Raw genomic sequence first — 19,655 nt, 5'->3', positions numbered from 1 at the left:
AAGTAATGATATGGGATTAACCAGTGTCTACCAGCAAATGAATGGACAAAGAAAATACGGTACATATTCATGACAGAATGCTAGTCAACTATAAAGAAAAACGAAACCATCATTTACAGCAAAGTGGACAGAACTGAAGGTCACAATGAAATTAAATGAAAAATGCCAGACACAGAAAAATGAACACCGCATGTTCTCACTCAGATGTAAAAGCTAAAAATGTTGAGCTCAAGAGAGTATAGTAGTGATCTGTACAGGCTGGGAGCAAGGATAGTGGGGGGAAGGGACGGAGGATTAGGTTCTAATCATCTACAGCACAGTAGGGTGACTGTAGTTTATACCAACCAGGAACTCAAATGGGAAGAAATGACCATAGGTGGAGATGAACATACTGATTCTTTTGATTGGGTCACCACACATTGTATGTATGTACTGAATCACTGCAGTGAATCTCACAAGTATAAATAATTATTATGCATCAAAGGAAAAGATAGAGTACTCCCATCATCCCCCAAGAAATAAAGTAAAATAAAATATATTTCTCTAATTCCTAATCTAACAGGTATCCAGCTTGTTAAAAAATAACAACAGCAACAATACAGTCAGTGGTTATAATGATGAATAACTAAGATTAGTGGGAGTGATGTTACAAGGTACAGAGGAAGGAAAGGGCACTGTTCAGGGCACTTGCACCACTACGGAAATGCTGCAGCACTGTTTGAAAAAGGACTTGGTTTAGTATGTGTACTTCAGATCCAAGGGTAAACAGTAGAAATAAAATTAAAAAAGAAGCATAATTGACATAATTGCCATGCGATGAAAGGAGGGAAAATGCCATCTTATAAAATGCTCAATTAAAGCCCAAGAAGGCAAGAAAAGAGTAGAACAAAGAGAAGAAGAAATGAAGCATGAGGACATAAAACATAAACAGCAATAAATACAGTAAGTAGTAATCCAACTACGTGGGTCATCGTGTGTGTGTGTGTGTGTGTGTGTGTGTGTGTGTGTGTGTGTGTGTGAGATAAAGGGCTGAATCCAGAGGAGTTCTACTTCTGAGCTACACCCAGTCCTATTTTTACTTATTTATTTTTTCGTAGTACTGGGGATGGAACCCAGCGGTACTGTACCTCTGAGCTACACCTCCAGCCCCATTTTTTAAGTCTTCCCCCCCCCCCAAAAAAAAACCAGTCTCACTGAGTTGCGAAAGGCCTCGCTAAATAGTTAAGGCTGCCTGCAAACTGCGATCCTCTGGTCTCAGCCTCCAGAATGCTGGGATTGCACGTGTGCACCACCACGCCTGGCTCTATTTTTAATTTTAAAACAGGGTCTCATGCTGGCTTTGAACCTGTAATCCTCTTGTCTCAGCCTCCCACCTATTGTTATTACAGGACTGCTTGACTGTGCCCAAATGATAATCACTTTAAAATGTTTATGGGCTAAATACATCAGCTAAAAGAGACTGTCAGAGTAGACAGATAAACAAGCTCTGACTATACTGTGTACAGAAAACCCAAATGGGTAACAGGAAGAACTCTAGATGAAGAAGGAGATCCTATAGAGGAGCAAATAAGGCAACCTAACTGAGAGGATGGGAGGGGGGAAGAGGGAAACTCTCTAAAGCACATGTTGTACTTAAACACACATCAAAAGGGAGAGGGAATGGGGTGGGGATTGGGTAAGGGCTAATTGGGTGATGTGTGCATGTATGTCCCCACCATCTTTTATCCCATTAAGATGTATGACTACAATGCACCAATAAAAAATTAAAAAAAAAACTCTACAGGTGGTCAGATCTTATGAACTTAGGACCAGAAATGACATCATTACCTTTAACTGGCCTGAAAAGTGGCTTTTAGCTGCTGTACACTTTATGAAGCCTTGTTAATTAGGATTTCTTTCCTAGAATTATACTGATGTTAGTTTCTTAGTTTTAATATGGCCATATATATAAGATATTATCACTATGGGAAGGTAGGTAAACAGTATATTTTAACTGTGCTATTTATGTAATTGTTTTCTAAACCTAATTTTTTTCAATATAATGTTATAAAACATAAAGTCTTTCTTTATATCTTCTTGATCAAATCGAAGAAATTCTCTTTTTTTCCCTAGTTTGCAGAGTGTTTTCTGGATACATTTTATAAAACATTTATTTTTATCACTTACATAACTATATATAATATTTTCAATGGTGTCAAAATAGATAAATATAAAGACAGAGACAGGTTATAAGTAAATTAATGGAAGAAGGTACGCCATGCTCACAGTAATCAAAAGTAAGGTGAGGGCTGGGATATAGTTCAGTGTACAGTGCTCAACTGGCATGTGCATGATGCTCTGGGCTCATTCCCCAGTGCCACATAAAAAGTAAAAGAAAGAAAGAAAGCTGGAATAGATATATTAATTTAAGACAAAGCAGAGTTGAGAGCAAGGAAAATTGTCAGCAATAAAAAGGCACATTACATAACAATAAAGGAGTCAGTTCTCTAAGAAGATAGGACAAGCCCTAATTTGATGTGCCTAATAATACAGAGATCTGAGACAAAGCCCAAGAGCTGTAGGGAGAAATAGACAGAACCACTATTACTGCTGGACATCAGTAACTGATGGGTCTAGCAGGTCCAAAAATTAGAATATAACTGAACTGAACATGAAATGAAACAAAACTTTATTATTTAGATAGTATGATCATCTACGCAGAGAATCATAAGTATTCTACAAAGGGATATTGCAACTAAGTGAGTTCTGCAGGCTTACAGAATACAATGTAAAATCAATGTATATTTGCAGCAAAGTAAAATGAAACTTTAAAATATGACTTATATCAGAAAACATGAAATAAGGATAACACAAGAGCCCCAAACACAGAATTATAAATCATTACTAGGAGAAATAAGGACCCCCACAGTTAATGGAGACAGACACTAAGCTCAGCATCTGAAGACTTGGTGTGAGGACAGGATTTCTCTCCAAACCGAGATTCAGCACATCTCACAAAAATTCCTTGTGGAATGACAAACAGTGTAAATTTCACTTAGAAGTCTATTAAGAAACTTATCTTGACAAATTCATATGGGAAAACATCCTGCCCAAGGATCTCAAGCTGTAAGGCACTGAAGTGATCTTGTGTATGAGAGCTTATCATTTCCACAAAGAGCGAGGGGCGAGCCACGCTGGCCACCCGCACTTCCACCCCTGCTTAGAGGGTGAGTCAGGCTCCTTACAAAGGTCACAAGATAAAAGTTCTCCCCAAAAGATAACAGCAACTCTAGGTGTGTTTTCATCTTCAGACTTACTGCAATATTTAGAAAGGGGGCCAATAATCACCTAATAATAAATCTGTGATCTCCCAAAGCTCATTAGTAAATAAGATGTAACAAAAACACCTAAGCCGGGCGTGGTGGCACACGCTTGTGATCCCAGTACTTGGGAGGCTGAGACAAGAGGATCGCAGGTTTGTGGCCAGCTTCAGCTACTTAGTGAGGCGCTCCACAACTCAGTGAGACCCTGCTTCAAAATAAAGCATAAAAAGTAGGGCTGGGGGTGCAGCTCAGAGGTAGAATGGCCCTGGGTTCCATCCCCAGTATCACACACACACACACACACACACACACACACAAAACTAATTCTAGAGATGAATTGTCCACTTATAAGTAGACATTTCAAGACATAAGGACCCCATAAAAATGTACAATTTTACAAATTATTTCATAATTTATACTGTCCAAAGCCCTCAAATTTTAACTGAATTTGTAAAAGAGTTGCTGGTGTCAAATTGGTTCCTCTAATTAGTTTCTTGTTTATCTGTGATATGATATCAACCCAAACAGAGCAAACCACATTCTCACAGCATTGTGGAAGACTGAACATGTGAAGACACAATCCTATTTTAGTTACTCCAAAGCATTTCAGCACAGCGTTGTGTAAGCCCGCAGGTACCAGGTGTTGACACATCTACTCTTCAGGGAATTCTGCTCATTTGTGGAAGACACTTTACACTTTGCTCAAGTTAAATGGCATCTGTTTTATCATTTGTAAATTTGCTTTGTTCATTTATCAACTAAATTTACATTTCAGCAGTCCTTTTCCCTGCCCATCTTCTCTAACTCCATCCCCACAGGATAGCCGCCTGGTTACCCTACTCTTTGACACTTTCACTCTGGGCATCTCCAGCAGTAGGACAGAGGGCAAGGCTGGTTTCTCCTGTGGTGTGCTGGCTGGCTCCCAGCCGGCTGAGGCTGCAGCACTGCTCAACAGCAATAGCTGAATGATTACAAGATCAGGAAGACTACGGTGACCGGTCTTAGAGGTTCCTGCCCTGTCTCTTCTTTAAGTTAAGAGCTTTATACATGGTAAAAATTCAAAATATGTGAGTTTGGTTGAATTGAAGCTTTGAAGAAAGGTGTTGAATGTGATGCAACTATTTTAAATATTCTAAACATTAAATATTTTAATGTTTAGAAGGGGTATTCCCTCTTACTGACAATTTAATGCAAAAATAAAATACTTGTGTCACTCCTTCATAATTCATATAACAATATACTATTATTTAAGGGATTAATAAAGAAAAATACTTACCATAAAATAAGCTCTATATTATTGTTGATTGATAAGTATTTCAGAGAAAAGAAAAGCTGAAATAAATTGAAATGGACTAGCTAGATAAGATAGGTAAAAATTCTAAATAAATTACTGAACTCTATACAAATTTCATATTGAAAATTTTATAGCCAGGTGTGGTGGTGCACGCTTGTAATCCCCACGGTTGGGAGGCGGAGACAGGAGGATCACGCAGGTTCGAAGCCAGCTGCGCTGGCTTAAGAGACCCTGTTTCCAAAAATAAAATAAGTCTGGGAGCCGGGAGTGGTGGCGCATACTTAATCCCTGCGCTTGGGAGGCAGAGACAGGAAGATCATGCAAGTTTGAAGCCAGCCATGCTGGCTTAAAAGACCCTGTTTCCAAATTAAAAAAATATAAAATAGGTCTGGGAGTGTAGCCTGGAGGTAGAAGGGCTTCCAAGAACCCCAGTACCAGCAAAAAAAAAAAAAATTATAGAAGCACTTGAAAATCAAAATATCAAAATTACTGTCTGTAGTAATAACAGGTGAAGTAGTAAAAAATAAAAAATGAACAGACTGAGTGATTCCCTATTCCTGAACTCAAGTAAAAATTGTAATATTAGCCGGGCGTGGTGGCGCACGCTTGTAATCCCCGCGCTTGGGAGGCGGAGACAGGAGGATCGCGCAGGTTCGAAGCCAGCCGCGCTGGCGTAAGAGACCCTGTTTCAAAAATATAAAATAGGTCTGGGAGTGTAGCCCGGAGGTAGAAGGACTTCCAAGAATCCCAGTACCACCAAAAAAAAAAAAAAAAATTGTAATATTAGAAACAAGTAATAAGGGTGATTTCATTTGAAGCACCCCTCGTGTTACCCCTCTGTAACATGAGACTGTAACTGCTTTCTATATTTCTATATTTATAATAAACTCATTTAAATCTTCAAAAAAAAACAAAACAAAACAAGCAATCAACTGGGCTTGGTGGCACATACCTGTAATCTCAGTACTTGGGAGGCTGAGACAGGAGGAACATAAGATTGAGGCCAGCTTCTTCAACTCAATGAGGCTCACATCAACTTACCAAGACCTTGTTTCCAAATAAAAAATCAAACAGGGCTGTGTGGATAGCTCATAAATAGAATGGCCCTGGGTTCAATCCCTTCTACCACACACACAAAAAGACATATACTTGGCAGCATCCATTGTGTGGACAACCAAATTTGATCTCAGCCACTAGAGAAGTTCCAAATAAAACGACAAAGTTATTGTTCTGTTAAACTTCAACTACCAAACTACATTTAAAAAAAATTCCTTTCAAAATAAAGATTTGCATAAATGAATCTCAAGGTTTTACTTTAAAATTAAAAATATTGATCTTGCTGGGAAGATGGCGACCGAGAAAAGCGGGGCTTACGAGCCCCGCTAACAACCAATCTCTATTACCACAAAATCAGCGCCTTTCATAGCCAGAAAACACCATCAACAGAGAAACAAAAAAAATGTAATTACAAGGGACAGAGAAAAAGAGGGCTGAAAAAACGAGACACCAGAAAGAAATCAGACCGCAGGGCTGTGGCCGGAGCCACGGCGCAGAGCGGCGGGCGCCATCTTTCCTTGCAGCGCCAGACCTAGAGAGGAGGGGGACTCAGAACGGAGCTCAGAGCCACAGAGGGGATAAGCCGGCCTCACGACCAAGGACGCGGCAGCAGCGCCTTACTGCTGGTAGTAGCGGTGAGCTCACCGGATGGCTCCAGACGAACACACTCAACAGCCCACCAGGCTCCAGAGAGGAGCAGCGGACAGTGAGCCGAGGTGAGCCGCTGCGGATCAGCCGGGCGGGATTTGGCAGATTTTTCCGCGCAGGGAGCATCTAAAGCTCCCAGTGGCTGGGCTCAGCACACTCTGAAGGGACTCAAGAGCGGAGCTCAAAACCAGAGAAGAAATACGCCAGCCTCACGGTCAAGGGCATGGCAGCGGCGCCATATTGCCACCGGCGGCAGCAGCAGTGAATTTACCGAGTCCACTATAGCTCCATCTGCGTACTCAACAACAGTGAGTCAAATTGCGGGCCCCAGAGGAGAAATCCCAGTATGGCACTCCCAGGGACTTGACCCAGTGGGGGAGTGGTGGTGGTAGAGATATCACACCATAGGAGAACGCCCAACCTGGCATCCCCCCATGGTCTAAAGCAGCCTCTATCGACTCCCTGGGTCTGAGACTCTGCGATACAACCCAGTAAAGGAGTAGTGGGGTCTGAGATACCACAGACTCGAGATCCAGAGCACCTTAAGTGAAGTCAAAGTGACCCAAGGGAAGAACCTAGAGAAGGCACAAACTTCTGAAATCATGGAAAAGAGGAATAACAATGGAGCAATGAATGCCCACAACCCACAACATAAGAACCCGATAAAACAGAAATTCAGAGATTTCTAGAAGATCAAATCAGGAAAATAACTGTAGAAATAATAGAGGTATTTTGAAAAGAATTCAGAGAGAGCCAAAGAGAGATAAAGGATGCAATTAATGAAGTAAAGGCCTCAATTCAAAGTACAAACAATCGGTTATACCACATGGAGAATAGAATCTCACTCTTAGAAGATGATCACTCCAAAAATGAACGCATAGTTTCTAATTTAGAAAAAAATATCCGACAGCAGGAATCTGACATTGAAGAAATATGGGCCCATTTTAAGAGAGCTAACCTAAAAATAATTGGAATAGAGGAGGGAAAAGAAGGTGAAACCAAAGGGATCAACAATCTCTTCAAGGAAGTAATAGCAGAAAATTTTCCAAACATAGAGCAAGAAGTCGATACACAGGTCCAGGAAACTTATAGAACTCCTTTTAGACAGGATCGGAGAAGAGGATCCCCACGCCACATAATTGTCAAAATGACCAATGTGGAAGCCAAGCAGAGAATCTTAAAGGCAACAAAAACAAAGGACCAAGTGACATTCAGAGGCAAACCAATTAGAATCACTCCTGACTTCCCAAACCAAGTCATGAGAGCCAGAAGGGCTTGGAGTAACATATTCCAAACTCTGAAAGAAAACAACTTCCAGCTAAAATTTTCCTACCCAGCAAAACTTTCTATCAAATTAGATGGGGAAATAAGAAGCTTCCATGACAAACAGAAACTGAAGGAATTTATGTCTTCAAAACCAGCGCTAGAGAAAATACTCAAAGAGATTAACTACAAAGAAGAAATAGGTAACACTCACCAGAACCAGAGAAACAAGATTTTCCATCCAACAGACAACTAAGATTAGTTATCTGTGGAGATTCATTATTTATGTTAGTCTTTTACCTATCTCTAAATTGTATTGTTTGCTTTGATTGTTGCTAATTTTTAGGATTTTATTTGAAATATTAATATACCTTCAGATATAGCATTTGGAAATATTTTATCCCATTCTATCAGTAACTTTTAACTCTGTTTATATTGTCTTTGGATATACAATATTTTCTTTTATTTTTTAGGGAGTTTGTATACTCTTCTGTTGCCTGTGCCATTGAAATCATATCCAAGAAATCACTGCCAATTTCAATGTTGTGAGGTTTTATGACCCAGATTTTCTTCTAAAAGTTTATAGTCTTACGATTTATATTTAGGTCTTTTATCTATTTTGAGTTAATATTTATATATGGGATTAGGCAAGGGTCCAATTTTATTCTTTTTTATGTAATTATTATTTTTCAACAATATTTAGTTAAAAGACTATTATTTCCTCTACCAAATGTTCGTGGAAACCTTGTCAAAAATAACTTGACAATATATGGAAGATTTAGCCTTAGGCTTTTATTTAACTCCAACGGTTTATATATCTGCCTTTAGAACAGTACTACACTGTTTCAATTATTGTAGCTTTATATGGTTTGAAATCAGAAAATATATATCTCCTAGCTTTGTTCTTTTTCGAGATCGCTTTGGGTATCTAGAGTCCATATTCCATGTTAGGATAGATTTTTTTCTGAAAAATAAATATATAAATATATGATAGTTTCACCTAAAAAAATGAAAAAAATATTCTCTGGTAAGAAAGAAAGCAAAAAGAAATATTGAAATGTTATCTTTAAGTCATCAAAAGCTTGGTATCAGACAAATGAAACTGTTATGTGAGATTATCATTGTTAATTTTGGATAAATTGCTATAATACTAGATGTCAACCACTAAGCCAAGCATGGGAAGGAGGGATAGGGACGGTATGGGGTGGGGATCGGGTGGGGGCTGACTGGGCAATGTGTGCATATATGTCTACAAAAGTTTTTTTGTATCCCACTATGATGTATGAATACAGTGCACCAATAAAAATAATAATAATAAAAAATAACTTCAAAAATATAAAATTAAAGATATTAGGGCAAAATTTGAAGTTATTTTTTGTTAATTTCCCTAAAGAAAAAAATTAATACATGGTATATTGTTTTCTTTCTCAGAGATAATCAGAAGCAAAGTAACAATTATTATGAAGAAAAAAGAGAAAAGTAAGTTTTCTGACAATGTTAAATAACGTTTCAAGAGGCACTTGGGAGGGTCCTAATTATACATAAAAATCTGTGCTAAAAGGTTCAATAGTTATTTTACTGTCACAGTAAAATGGAAAATATCATTGGATCATTAAACTTTATTCATTTTGGGACTATAAATTAATTTCAGCACAGTAGCCAAAATATATGCATACCATGCCACGAAGATATCCTACCTTTTTATCATATACATCTTGCCAGTTGACTCCAGAAAAGAAGCTATGTCTCATAATTTCCTTTGCATCATCTGGTCCTCCACCAAGGCTATAAGTACAAAAATAAAATTAAGTGATTATAAAACATTTACATAAGCCCAATACATTAAAAGTTTTTGTGAAAGTATACTTGTCCATGTGATAAAGAATTCCTGAAATAAATAGTTGTGTAAAAAGAGTTTTTGCTGTAAGATCAAATTCTCCTAATATTCTGTTAAGAACTAGCTTTGGAATAATGCAGTAGTGGAAAAGAGACCACAGCTTTGGACACAGATTATCTGGCAATTCCAAGAGGTATGGCAATGTAAAATGGCTTAACTCAGTTTTCCCATCTGTAGGATGGGAATAATAAGCCCTCCTGGGGTTAGAAACCACATAGGTAGCACCTAGCACAATAAATAGTAACTGTTACTACCGTCAATTCCCTAAACCAACTTCCTTTTTGAATGAGTCAAGTCAAAATATACCCTTGTGACTATAAATCTGAAATAATTAATTGATTAGAAAATAATTTGTGGAGCACTGCTATAGATAGAAACTCACAAACTATTTTTATATCTCAAAAAGAATCCCATGAACAGTTTAATTACTATACACACTACCATTACAATGTAATGTGCTATGCAACTTGCAAAATGAACTAAAAATTGCAGAATATACCCTCTCCAGTTTTTGAAAGCATTCTTAACAATTTCTGACACAATATGAAATTCAGGTGTTTTCTGGGTTCCTCAGTCTAATATAGTACAAATTAGTCTCTAAGAGAATTGTGAAAGGGAGAAAAGAAGAATAAAAGAACATGAAAAAGAGGAAAAGAAAGTAAAGGAAGCCTACTTAAATCTGAACTTAGTAATATTGAGTTCTTACGGATTTATGTTTAGAAATTATGTGTGCTGATAAATACTTAATAACCTGCTCTCAGGGGGAAATTGAGCATATATACACATATAAATTCACTATAAATTTTACTGACGTAAAGGATATGAAACACAAAATTTACAAAAAGTAATAAAGTATACAGTATTTCTCTTGCAAATTAGCTAAATGATTCTCACAGAAAACTCTTGTTAATTTTTATTTGTTCTAATATAAATATTGTTTGACAACTTTATGTTAAAATTAAAGATGAAAGTGATAAAACAGATATAGCAAACTTCATTTGCTTGTTAGTTATGTGACTTCTTTGTGTAATGGTTAATAGTTTGGGAAAAGTAGAAGCAATATTTATTTTTTGTGTTATTTTGTAATGTAACAGACACAGACACAACACACTTTTAAATTTAATCTGTACTATTACCCTTTTCACCATCACTATTTTTTTTGCAGGTCTGGGGATGAAACACAGGGGCATTTGACTTCCTCCCTGCCCTATTTTTTATTCTTTATTTTGAAACAGGGTCTCACCAAGTTGCGAATGGCCTCATTAAGTAGCTGAGGCTGTCTGCAAACTGTGATCCTCCTGTCTCAGCCTCGCTGGGATTACAAGCCTGTGCTACCATGCCCGGCATCACCTTTTAAGTCTAAAGAATGAAAACAGGAAGTCAAACCCTGATTTACAATATTAACCAATTTGTGTGTGTGTGGGGGGGTACTGGGGGTGGAACCCAGGGACTTTCTACCTCCAGGCTATACTCCGAAACCTATTTTCTATTTTATTTGGAAACAGGGTCTCACTAAGTTGCTGAGAGCCTCACTAAGTAGCTGAGGTTGGCTTCAAACCTGCACAATCCTCCTGTCTCAGCCTCCCAAGCGCCACCACGCCCAGCCAATATTAGCCAATTTTGATGATGCAAATATTGTCACCATAACCAATTTCAAGCTACCACAGTAGCAAAGCATTATATATTATTTCTATACATACATACCCTCAAAAACAGAGGATAGTAAGGTGTAAAAAAATTAAGGAGTGATGAGTTGTGTTTATCATCTTTGCTTTTACTATTCTTGATTTAATTTGTAAAGTTATATTAAATTTTTAGTTATAATATTAAATATCCAGCTCACAAAATTCCTAAAAAAATAATAACTGGTTCTTATGAACTGCTACATATCAACTCTAACACATTGCTGAGTAGGAAGAAAACCAAGTATGTTCACAGAAATCAAGTAATCATAATTCTAATTAATTCTGGGTATAAGGACCCAGGACCCTCTGACACTTTGTCAGGATGGAAATGAAACAACTAGCTGATAAATGGATGCCACTGATGATAAGTGGCTCCACAAGTTGTGTCTCTTACTTCCAGATCTACACAGAATTCTCTCAATGACGACACCCCCCCCCACATAGGACTTTTAAACTGGATCACATTTTAACAGCGATGTTCACATCTGGAATCTCTGACCTGACAAGTCTGCATTTGATTACTGCTTAGCTCTCTAGTCTCTGCCCTCACTCTTTTCATCCTGCTGCACATTGTGTGCATCTCTCTCTCAGCAGATAGATGATTCCTTGCCAAGCAAAAATAAGTACTGGATTACCCAAAGGCATTCTGTTTCTAGGTTGGGGACCAGAAAAACAGAAACACTAAGCTGTATGGTATGGTATGGGGTGTGTGTGTGCGTGAGTGCGTGCGTGCGTGCGTGCGTGCGTGTGTGTGTTTTGGGGAGCTGTACTGGGAATTGAATTTAGGGACATTCTACCTCTGAGCTACACCTCCAGCCCTTTAAGGATGGTGACACTAAGTTTTTGCAGGTCTTGCAAAGTAGCTGAGGCCTGGCCTTGAAGTGATTCACCTGTCTTAGCCTCCCTAGTACTGGGATTACAGGCATAATACCATGCTCTGCTTTATTTCTTATTTTGAAACAAGGGCTCACTGAAGAGTCTTATGCACTATCCTAAAACCTGCAGTCCTCCTGTCTCAGCGTTCCAAGTAATGAGATACCAAGTACTTGTACCTGGCTCAAAATAAATGTTTCTAAAAAGAATTGAGCATTTCTAACCATGCATCAAAGTAGTTGCCATAAAAAAAAATCAGAACTCTACTGTATTTGTGTACAGGTAGGTTACAATTCATTTACTGTTCATAGTTTATAGTACTGTTTATATCTGAAATATACTTGTGAAGGCACATGGGGGAGCTGGACTGAAAAATCAAAATCATCTTGTATTTGAATTTAGTTATTCATTTTCATGTAAAATCTCAGTTCATTAGCAAAAATTTGGCTTTTGGACATAGATGACATTATTTATGAAGTACATATAAAATATCAGCCATCAGTGCTATACAGTCTAAGACCATAATTTTAATCATTTTAGAGGCTGATAGATTCTTTAACACAGGTTTCCTCAAAGTGTGAATTTGTCAAAAATTGCAATATCAATGACTCTCTGATGTACAACTAAGGAGTTTAAAATAATACAAAATGATTTTTTTGTGTGTGTGTGTGGTGCTGGGGATGGAACCCAGGGGCTTTCTACCTCCAGGCTATCCTCCCAGACCTATTTTCTATTTTACTTGGAAGCAGGGTCTCACTAAGTTGCTGAGAGCCTCACTAAGTAGCTGAGGCTGGCTTCGAACCTGTGCCATCCTCCTGTCTCAGCCTCCTAAGCGCGGGGATTACACGCGTGCCCCACCACGCCCAGCTCAAAATGAACTCCAATATTAGAATGCCAAACTAAGTCATTACTTCCTATGGATTCTTTACTAGTACAAACACTGCAGAATTTCTGTTTTCCTAAAGTTTAAATGTGTCATGAGATTATAAACTGCATAAAATGACAGAGACTAGGAGAATAATAGAGTAACAGAGAAGAAAAGCAAAACAACAGTTGACCACTCTTTGATAGAACTGACAGCCATCAGTAAAGAATACAAAAAGAATCCAACAGTATTTAAAGCAGCTCAATAGGGAACATGAAGAATGCTATGATGCTGTCACTGATCGTGTTCCCAAAGACTGTCCACTGCTCTCTATTGGCTCTCTCGTTTTCCACCTGTAAATAAGTGATTCCCAGTCATCTGTTCCAGGTGTACTGGAGATTGGATCCAGAGGCATGACACTTGAGCTATACTCTCCCCAACCCTTTTAATTTTCTTTTTTAAATTTTGAAACAGGGTTTTACTAGCTGGATTGGAGGTCTTACTAGCCTCTAACCAGTGACCCTCCTATCTCAGCCTCCCAACTCTCTTCTCTTTACAGTCTACCTCTGGGTAGAGAAACTATGTACTACACTGTTAACATTCTAGAATCTTATCTTGTTTAATTTTTGGTACTAGAGCTAGAACGTAGAGGCTTTCTATCTCTGAACTTTTTGCGGTACTGGTGATGAAACCCAGGGGCATTCTACCTCTGAGTGACATCCCCAGCCCTAATTTTTTATTCTTTATTTTTGAAACAGGGTCTCACTGAGTTGCAAGGGGCCCTATTAAGTAGCTGAGGCTATCTGTGAACCACAATCTTCCAGTCTCTGGCTCCCTAATGCTGGGATTACAAGCGTGCACCATCACGTCTGGCCTTACCCCAGCCCCCTTTTTTTTTCTCCTTTACTTTGAAACAGGGTTTTATTTATTAGGTTGCTGGGGAATCTTGCTAAATTGCTGAGGCTGGACTTGAACCTGTAAATCCTCCTGTCTCAGCCTCCCAAGTACTGAGAGATTACAAGCATTTGCCACCACGCCCGGCACATTCTAGAAATTTACCTCAGACGTTTTTTTTTTATCTTTTTGAGTTAATATTTGTATATGGGATTAGGTAAGGGTCCAATTTTATTCTTTTCCATGTAAGTATTATTTTCAACAATATTTAGTTAAAAGATTATTATTTCCACCACCAAATGTTCATGGAAACCTTGTCAAAAATAACTTGACAATATAGGGAAGAATTTAGCTCTAGGCTTGTATTTAACTCCAATGGTTTATATATCTGCCTTTAGAACAGTACTACACTGTTTCAATTATTGTAGCTTTATATGGTTTGAAATCAGAATATATATATCTTCTAGCTTTGTTCTTTTTCAAGATGTTTTGGGTATCTAGAGTCCATATTCCATATTAGGATAGATTTTTTTTCTGAAAAATAAATATATAAATATATGATAGTTTCACCTAAAAAAATAGAAAAAAAAATTCTCTGGTAAGAAAGAAAGCAAAAAGAAATATTGAAATGTTATCTTTAAGTCATCAAAAGCTTGGTATCAGACAAATTAAACTGTTACGTGAGATTATCATTGTTAATTTTGGATAAATTGCTATAATACTAGATGTCAACCACTAAGCCAAGCACGGGAAGGAGGGATGGGGAGGGAATGGGGTGGGGATCAGGTGGGGGGCTGACTGGGTGATGTGTGCATGTATGTCTACAAAAGTTTGTATCCCACTATGATGTATGAATACAGTGCACCAATTTAAAAAAAACACATTTAATAAAAAAAAAAAGAAATTTACCTCATATTCATCCAACAGTTCCTAAGTACCTACTACATGCTATCTATGGAGCGGGGGGTAGGCTGACAGCAAACAAGTACAGCTATACTACCAGTCCTGGGCCTCTGTTTTCTATTTAAATAGGAAAGTGAATAGCATCTACATGTCTGCCCTACAAGGCTACTGTAAAAGCAAGGTTGAGCAGAAATGTGAAAATGCCCTGAAAAAGAAAACAAAAGCACTTCACAAACATAAAATAATACACCTCAGTATGTATGATATCATCTCTCCTCTAGATGTTTAAGATGTAATAGACTATCAGGGAAATACCGACATGCACACATACCTAGATAGGAGAGAAGATATATACATATATAAACAAATATATTAAGAAACACTTAAAAATTAACCTCATTTCACATGATTTATAAGACAATGTGTGAATTTCTAAACATGAACAGAGAACTATGTGGCTCACTAGGCCAAAGAGCAAGGACTACAGGTCTCTTCAGGTTATAGCTAGAGCCCCAAAACAGAAACACAGGCCAGTATGGTGGCACACACTTGTAATCCCAGTAATTGGAAGGCTGAGACAGGAGGACCGCAAGTTTGAAGCCAGCCTTAGCAATTTAGTGAGGCTCTCAGCAACTTAAGAGAGACCCTTCTTCCAAATAAAAAATAAAATAGGTCTAGGGGTGTAGCCTGAAGGTAGAAGGTCCCTAGGCTTCATCCCCAGTTATTACGAGCCACCCTGCCCAAACACACAAAAAAACCAGAAATATAATGTGAAAAGTGTTTTTGGTCCCTATCAATTTTTCAGCTATGCATGCAAAGAAAATATTTTTCAAATGAGAAAAAAGTAGTTAGATGCCGGGCGTGGTGGCACACGCTTGTAATCCCAGCATTTGGGAGGCTGAGACTGGAGGATCACAGTTTGCAGACAGCCTCAGCTATTTAGTGAGGTCCTTTGCAACTCAGTGAGTCCCTGTTTCAGAAAATAAAGACTAAAAAATAGGGTTGGGGGTGTAGCTCGGAGGTGCAATGCCCTAGGCTCCAACCCCAGTACCAAATACACACACAAAAAGTAGATATGTCCACATTGGCGGGGGGGGGGGGGTGGAAATGGAAAAAGGTCTATTTTTTCTACAATATAATTCAGCAGAAATAGAAAGGCCTTGAAAATGAAGGGAAGAAACAGAATTCTCTCACTCCCACAAGATCAAGCAACTGGACAATTAGGAAACAATTCACTCATAATATGGGTAGTGAAACTTATGAAAATCTTATTTGATAAATCTGCATAAAATTTCCAAGTCAAGAAAGAGTTGATGAAAATTTTTGAATGTTCTACATTATGCAGTTAAAAATAAGTCAGCATCTCAGTGGGAAGATGTCTACAGCAAATACACTGCATCTTGCAGTTAGTTTTATTTGAGTTAATTTCCATATCACAATTTCCAACCACACTCCAACGGAGTGTTACTTGCGGCTTACCGTTTATTTGGATCCTTTATCAAAAGCCCTGAAAGCAGTGATTTTGCATCTGAGGAGAGTGTTCGAGGAAACTTAATGTCTTCCATTAGTATTAGTTCAAAAAGTTTCTCATGATCCTGGTTGTAGAAAGGTAACCTCCCACACATCATTTCATACATGACAACCCCTAGGCCCCACCAGTCCACTGCTCGGCCATAGTCGTTATCTTCTAACACCTAAAAGTGAAACCAGTAAAATGATTAGTTATTATACGCAAGCCCCCCCCCCCACCCGGTACTGGGAATGGAACCCAGGGGCAACCTACCTCTGAGCTACACCCTCAGCCCTATTTTTAAATTCTTTATTTTGAAACAGGGTCTCACTAAGTTGCAGAAGACCTCACTAAATAGCTGAGGCTGGCCACAAATCTGAGATTCTCCTGTCTCAGCCTCCCAAGTCATGGGATTACAAGCATATATCACCATGTCCAGCTATAAACAAACTTTTAATTCATTATTCACAAGATGTAATAATTTCACATAAAAATGCACCCCAACTTTCAACCTGAGATCTTGACCTCTAAAACCATGAAGTAGTCAACAAAAAGTATAAACCACAGCAAATATGACACAGAATATTTAATATCCAGAAAGTCAGTGTACAAAAAGAGACCAAATTATATATACTCCCAGTAAATGAATATATTTAAGGATCAAATAAAAAATGTTAGCTAGGATTTTTGCCTATTTTGTGTTAGATCTACTTAATTACTCATTCTAAGTCCACTAATGCGGACTTTAAGTAACAGCTGAAAGCCAGGCAGTGCTGATTATAGAGCATGTACTGTACCTTACAGCTGATAACATGAGAAAATTTGATGAAAACAAAGTAGTCCTCATGTTCTAAATTTCTTGGCTTGCACTAAGTTTAAAGTACTAAGTTTTAAAAAGAGTAAATAACACAAACCAAATAGATGGAGACAGGAGTGAAAAAGTGCAATATAACAAGGGGCAGTACCCAAGTGACAAACACTCAAATAAATTAGTTATGTGAATATAAAGGTTCATTGTATGGCTTGTAACAAGCTTTAATGTTCAAAGGCACAACCAAAATTTTAATTAAACACTACAACTTTAGTTAAACACACATGGGTTTAATACCTGTATGGTATATATCTTTACATTTGCTTTCTAAAATGTATCAGATGTAAAAAAAATTTGGTAAGAAATGATGTGAAAGTATCACATTGCTTAAGTGAAAGAAACTTGTTCACATCAAAACAAGGCAACTTACCATTTGTCCCAGGTAAAATTTGGTTTCATCTTTTTATCAGATTTGCTTCTCATTCAACAGATTATTCCTCATCTATATGTAACACTCAGCATTTTATTTTAAATAACTATATTTGAATACTCTTAAAGCTTACTTTATTTGATCCTGTCAAGGTCTGGGGAAAATCAGATCAAGTAAACCACAGGCATGAATTTCATTAATTAAAAAAAACTTATAGCTGATGACATGAGAAAAATTGATAAGAGCAAAGTAGTACTCATATTCTAAATATTCTTGGTATGAATTAAATATTTTATAGAATATTACTCCTATTGACTTTTATTTAAAAATCACCAGAAATTTAATATAATTGCAGGCAATATTTTTTGATAGTTATAGTTACCTATAAATACTACAAAAGGCACTTTGGTAGAGTATTTAAAGATAAAGAATAAAATTTTTTTAAAAAAATTGTGTTACCTAAAAATCTATTCCATAGGTGTTTTGGAAATACTCTGAAAGATTTTTTAAATTCAATTGTATTATTGTTTATTTCATGGTTAAAGACACCTAGGAACTGAATTAGTATGTTACAATCATAAACCCAGTGGTTTTTCTAGAAATCTTTTATAAATCACAAACTAAGAAAACTATTTTCTGATAGAACAACAAATTTTAGGTTTTATCATTGGCCAAAAAAATTTTGAAATTTTTACTTGTTCATACTACCATATGCGATCAAACAGAAAATAAACAAACAAAAAAACCTAAAGAAGCTTAAGGAGTTCTACTTAGGTTCTTAAGAGAAAGGAAATATTGTGCATATCATTTGGATTTCAGTGATCTCATGGCCAGATAGTAGTTTGTGAGCCTTTATCTAAATGATACAGGATTTTACCTAATGACAACAAAAAATTTTAAATCTAAGTAATCTTTAACTGCAGTCCTACCACACCAACAAAAGAGTGGCACACACAAAAAGGAGCCAAATGTGGTTTTTAACCTCTTTTTTCATAAACCCATAAAAAGCATAAAAGCTGGATTAACTGCCTCCCGAACCCACATTTCACCAGCCGGGTTCTCATCCCCAGCTGGCAAAACTGGCAATCCTTTATTTTTGTTTAAATACCTGGTTTGCGGCCAGAAGAGAAAGTGAGTACATAAAAAGAGGATTTTCATTTTTGAAGAGAAATAAGCAACTGAAAAATAAAACTGCATTGTAAAAAATATGTTTGATAAAATATATTTTATTTAGTTTTGTAAAGTGAACCCTATTTCTCAAAATAAACGGTTTTGCTTCTGAATATACGTATTTTAATTCACATGCAGACACATAATGCGGTAATCAGAAGTGTTTGCTGCACCACTCCGCACTGAACAATACTGACACACTGTCTTACTGATGTGTAAACTTTAAGAGGAGAAAACCTGATAACTCGGTCATGCTCTCGACTCAATACTTTGCTTTCAATTAAAGACAGGCTTGCTCAACTCTTATCTGTAAGACAGCTGAGAGGTGAAACACACAGAAATAAAAATAAAAGTGATCACAATATTCTGCATGTGGATATATATTATGAAAATGTTCCCACTGTCCATATTCTTTTTCTCCCCTTAAAAATGATCTAAATCAAAATCCAATACTATGAAATACTCTGGAAATCCCAAAGCCAAATTAATTCTTTCAAATCCAACAGCCTCTTTTATATTATTTTTGGAAGATAACGTCTTCCCTTATTCAATGTATCTCTTTTTCTAAAACCACAGTGACATATAAAAACCATACTTCTTAACCTAAGAGCTGCACAGTTTCTTTCTAGTTTCTTCAATGATTGTTTTGTTCTAGCAAAATATTAATTTATTTCATGGTTATTAAAATAATCATAGGTAGGTAAATGGTGATACAATATAGGTACTATACCAATAAAGTATATTTTAACTCAATTAAAATTTTTATCATATAGTTTTGACATAAAGGCTGATGATCAAAACATGCTCCTGAGGAAATGATCCAGTAAAAAATAATCTATCTTGAATGAATCAAAAGTGTTTGTTTTTCATAAAATTAATGTTACAGGGATATAATATAGCCCAGGGCCTCCTATATGCTAGGCAAGTGCTCTTCTATTAAGTTACATCCCCGGCCCTTGTTACTGACTTTTAAATGAAATTCAAAGTATACATATCAATGCAGAATTTGCTATTTTCTTCCATCCCTACTGTTTTTTGTGACCTTATTTGTAGC

The 19,655-nt window shown here is 37.1% G+C and overlaps 1 protein-coding gene across 2 annotated transcripts in view; it reads right to left on the bottom strand.

Moving 5' to 3' along the window:
* Positions 1 to 19,655, bottom strand: part of AKT3 (AKT serine/threonine kinase 3) — a gene marked incomplete at both ends in the record, with an annotated part of 284,201 nt that overhangs the window by 32,285 nt on the left and 232,261 nt on the right. For both annotated transcript variants that reach the window (XM_080698324.1, XM_080698323.1), the window contains 2 exons: positions 9,261 to 9,348; positions 16,160 to 16,374. In XM_080698324.1, the coding sequence (XP_080554450.1) occupies positions 9,261 to 9,348; positions 16,160 to 16,374 (303 nt within the window). The remainder of the gene's footprint in view (positions 1 to 9,260; positions 9,349 to 16,159; positions 16,375 to 19,655) is intronic.

Source organism: Muscardinus avellanarius (genome assembly GCF_963383645.1).
Source record: "Muscardinus avellanarius genome assembly, chromosome: 7".
Classification (NCBI taxonomy): Eukaryota; Metazoa; Chordata; class Mammalia; order Rodentia; family Gliridae; genus Muscardinus; species Muscardinus avellanarius.
This window is presented reverse-complemented; position numbering and strand designations above follow the sequence as displayed.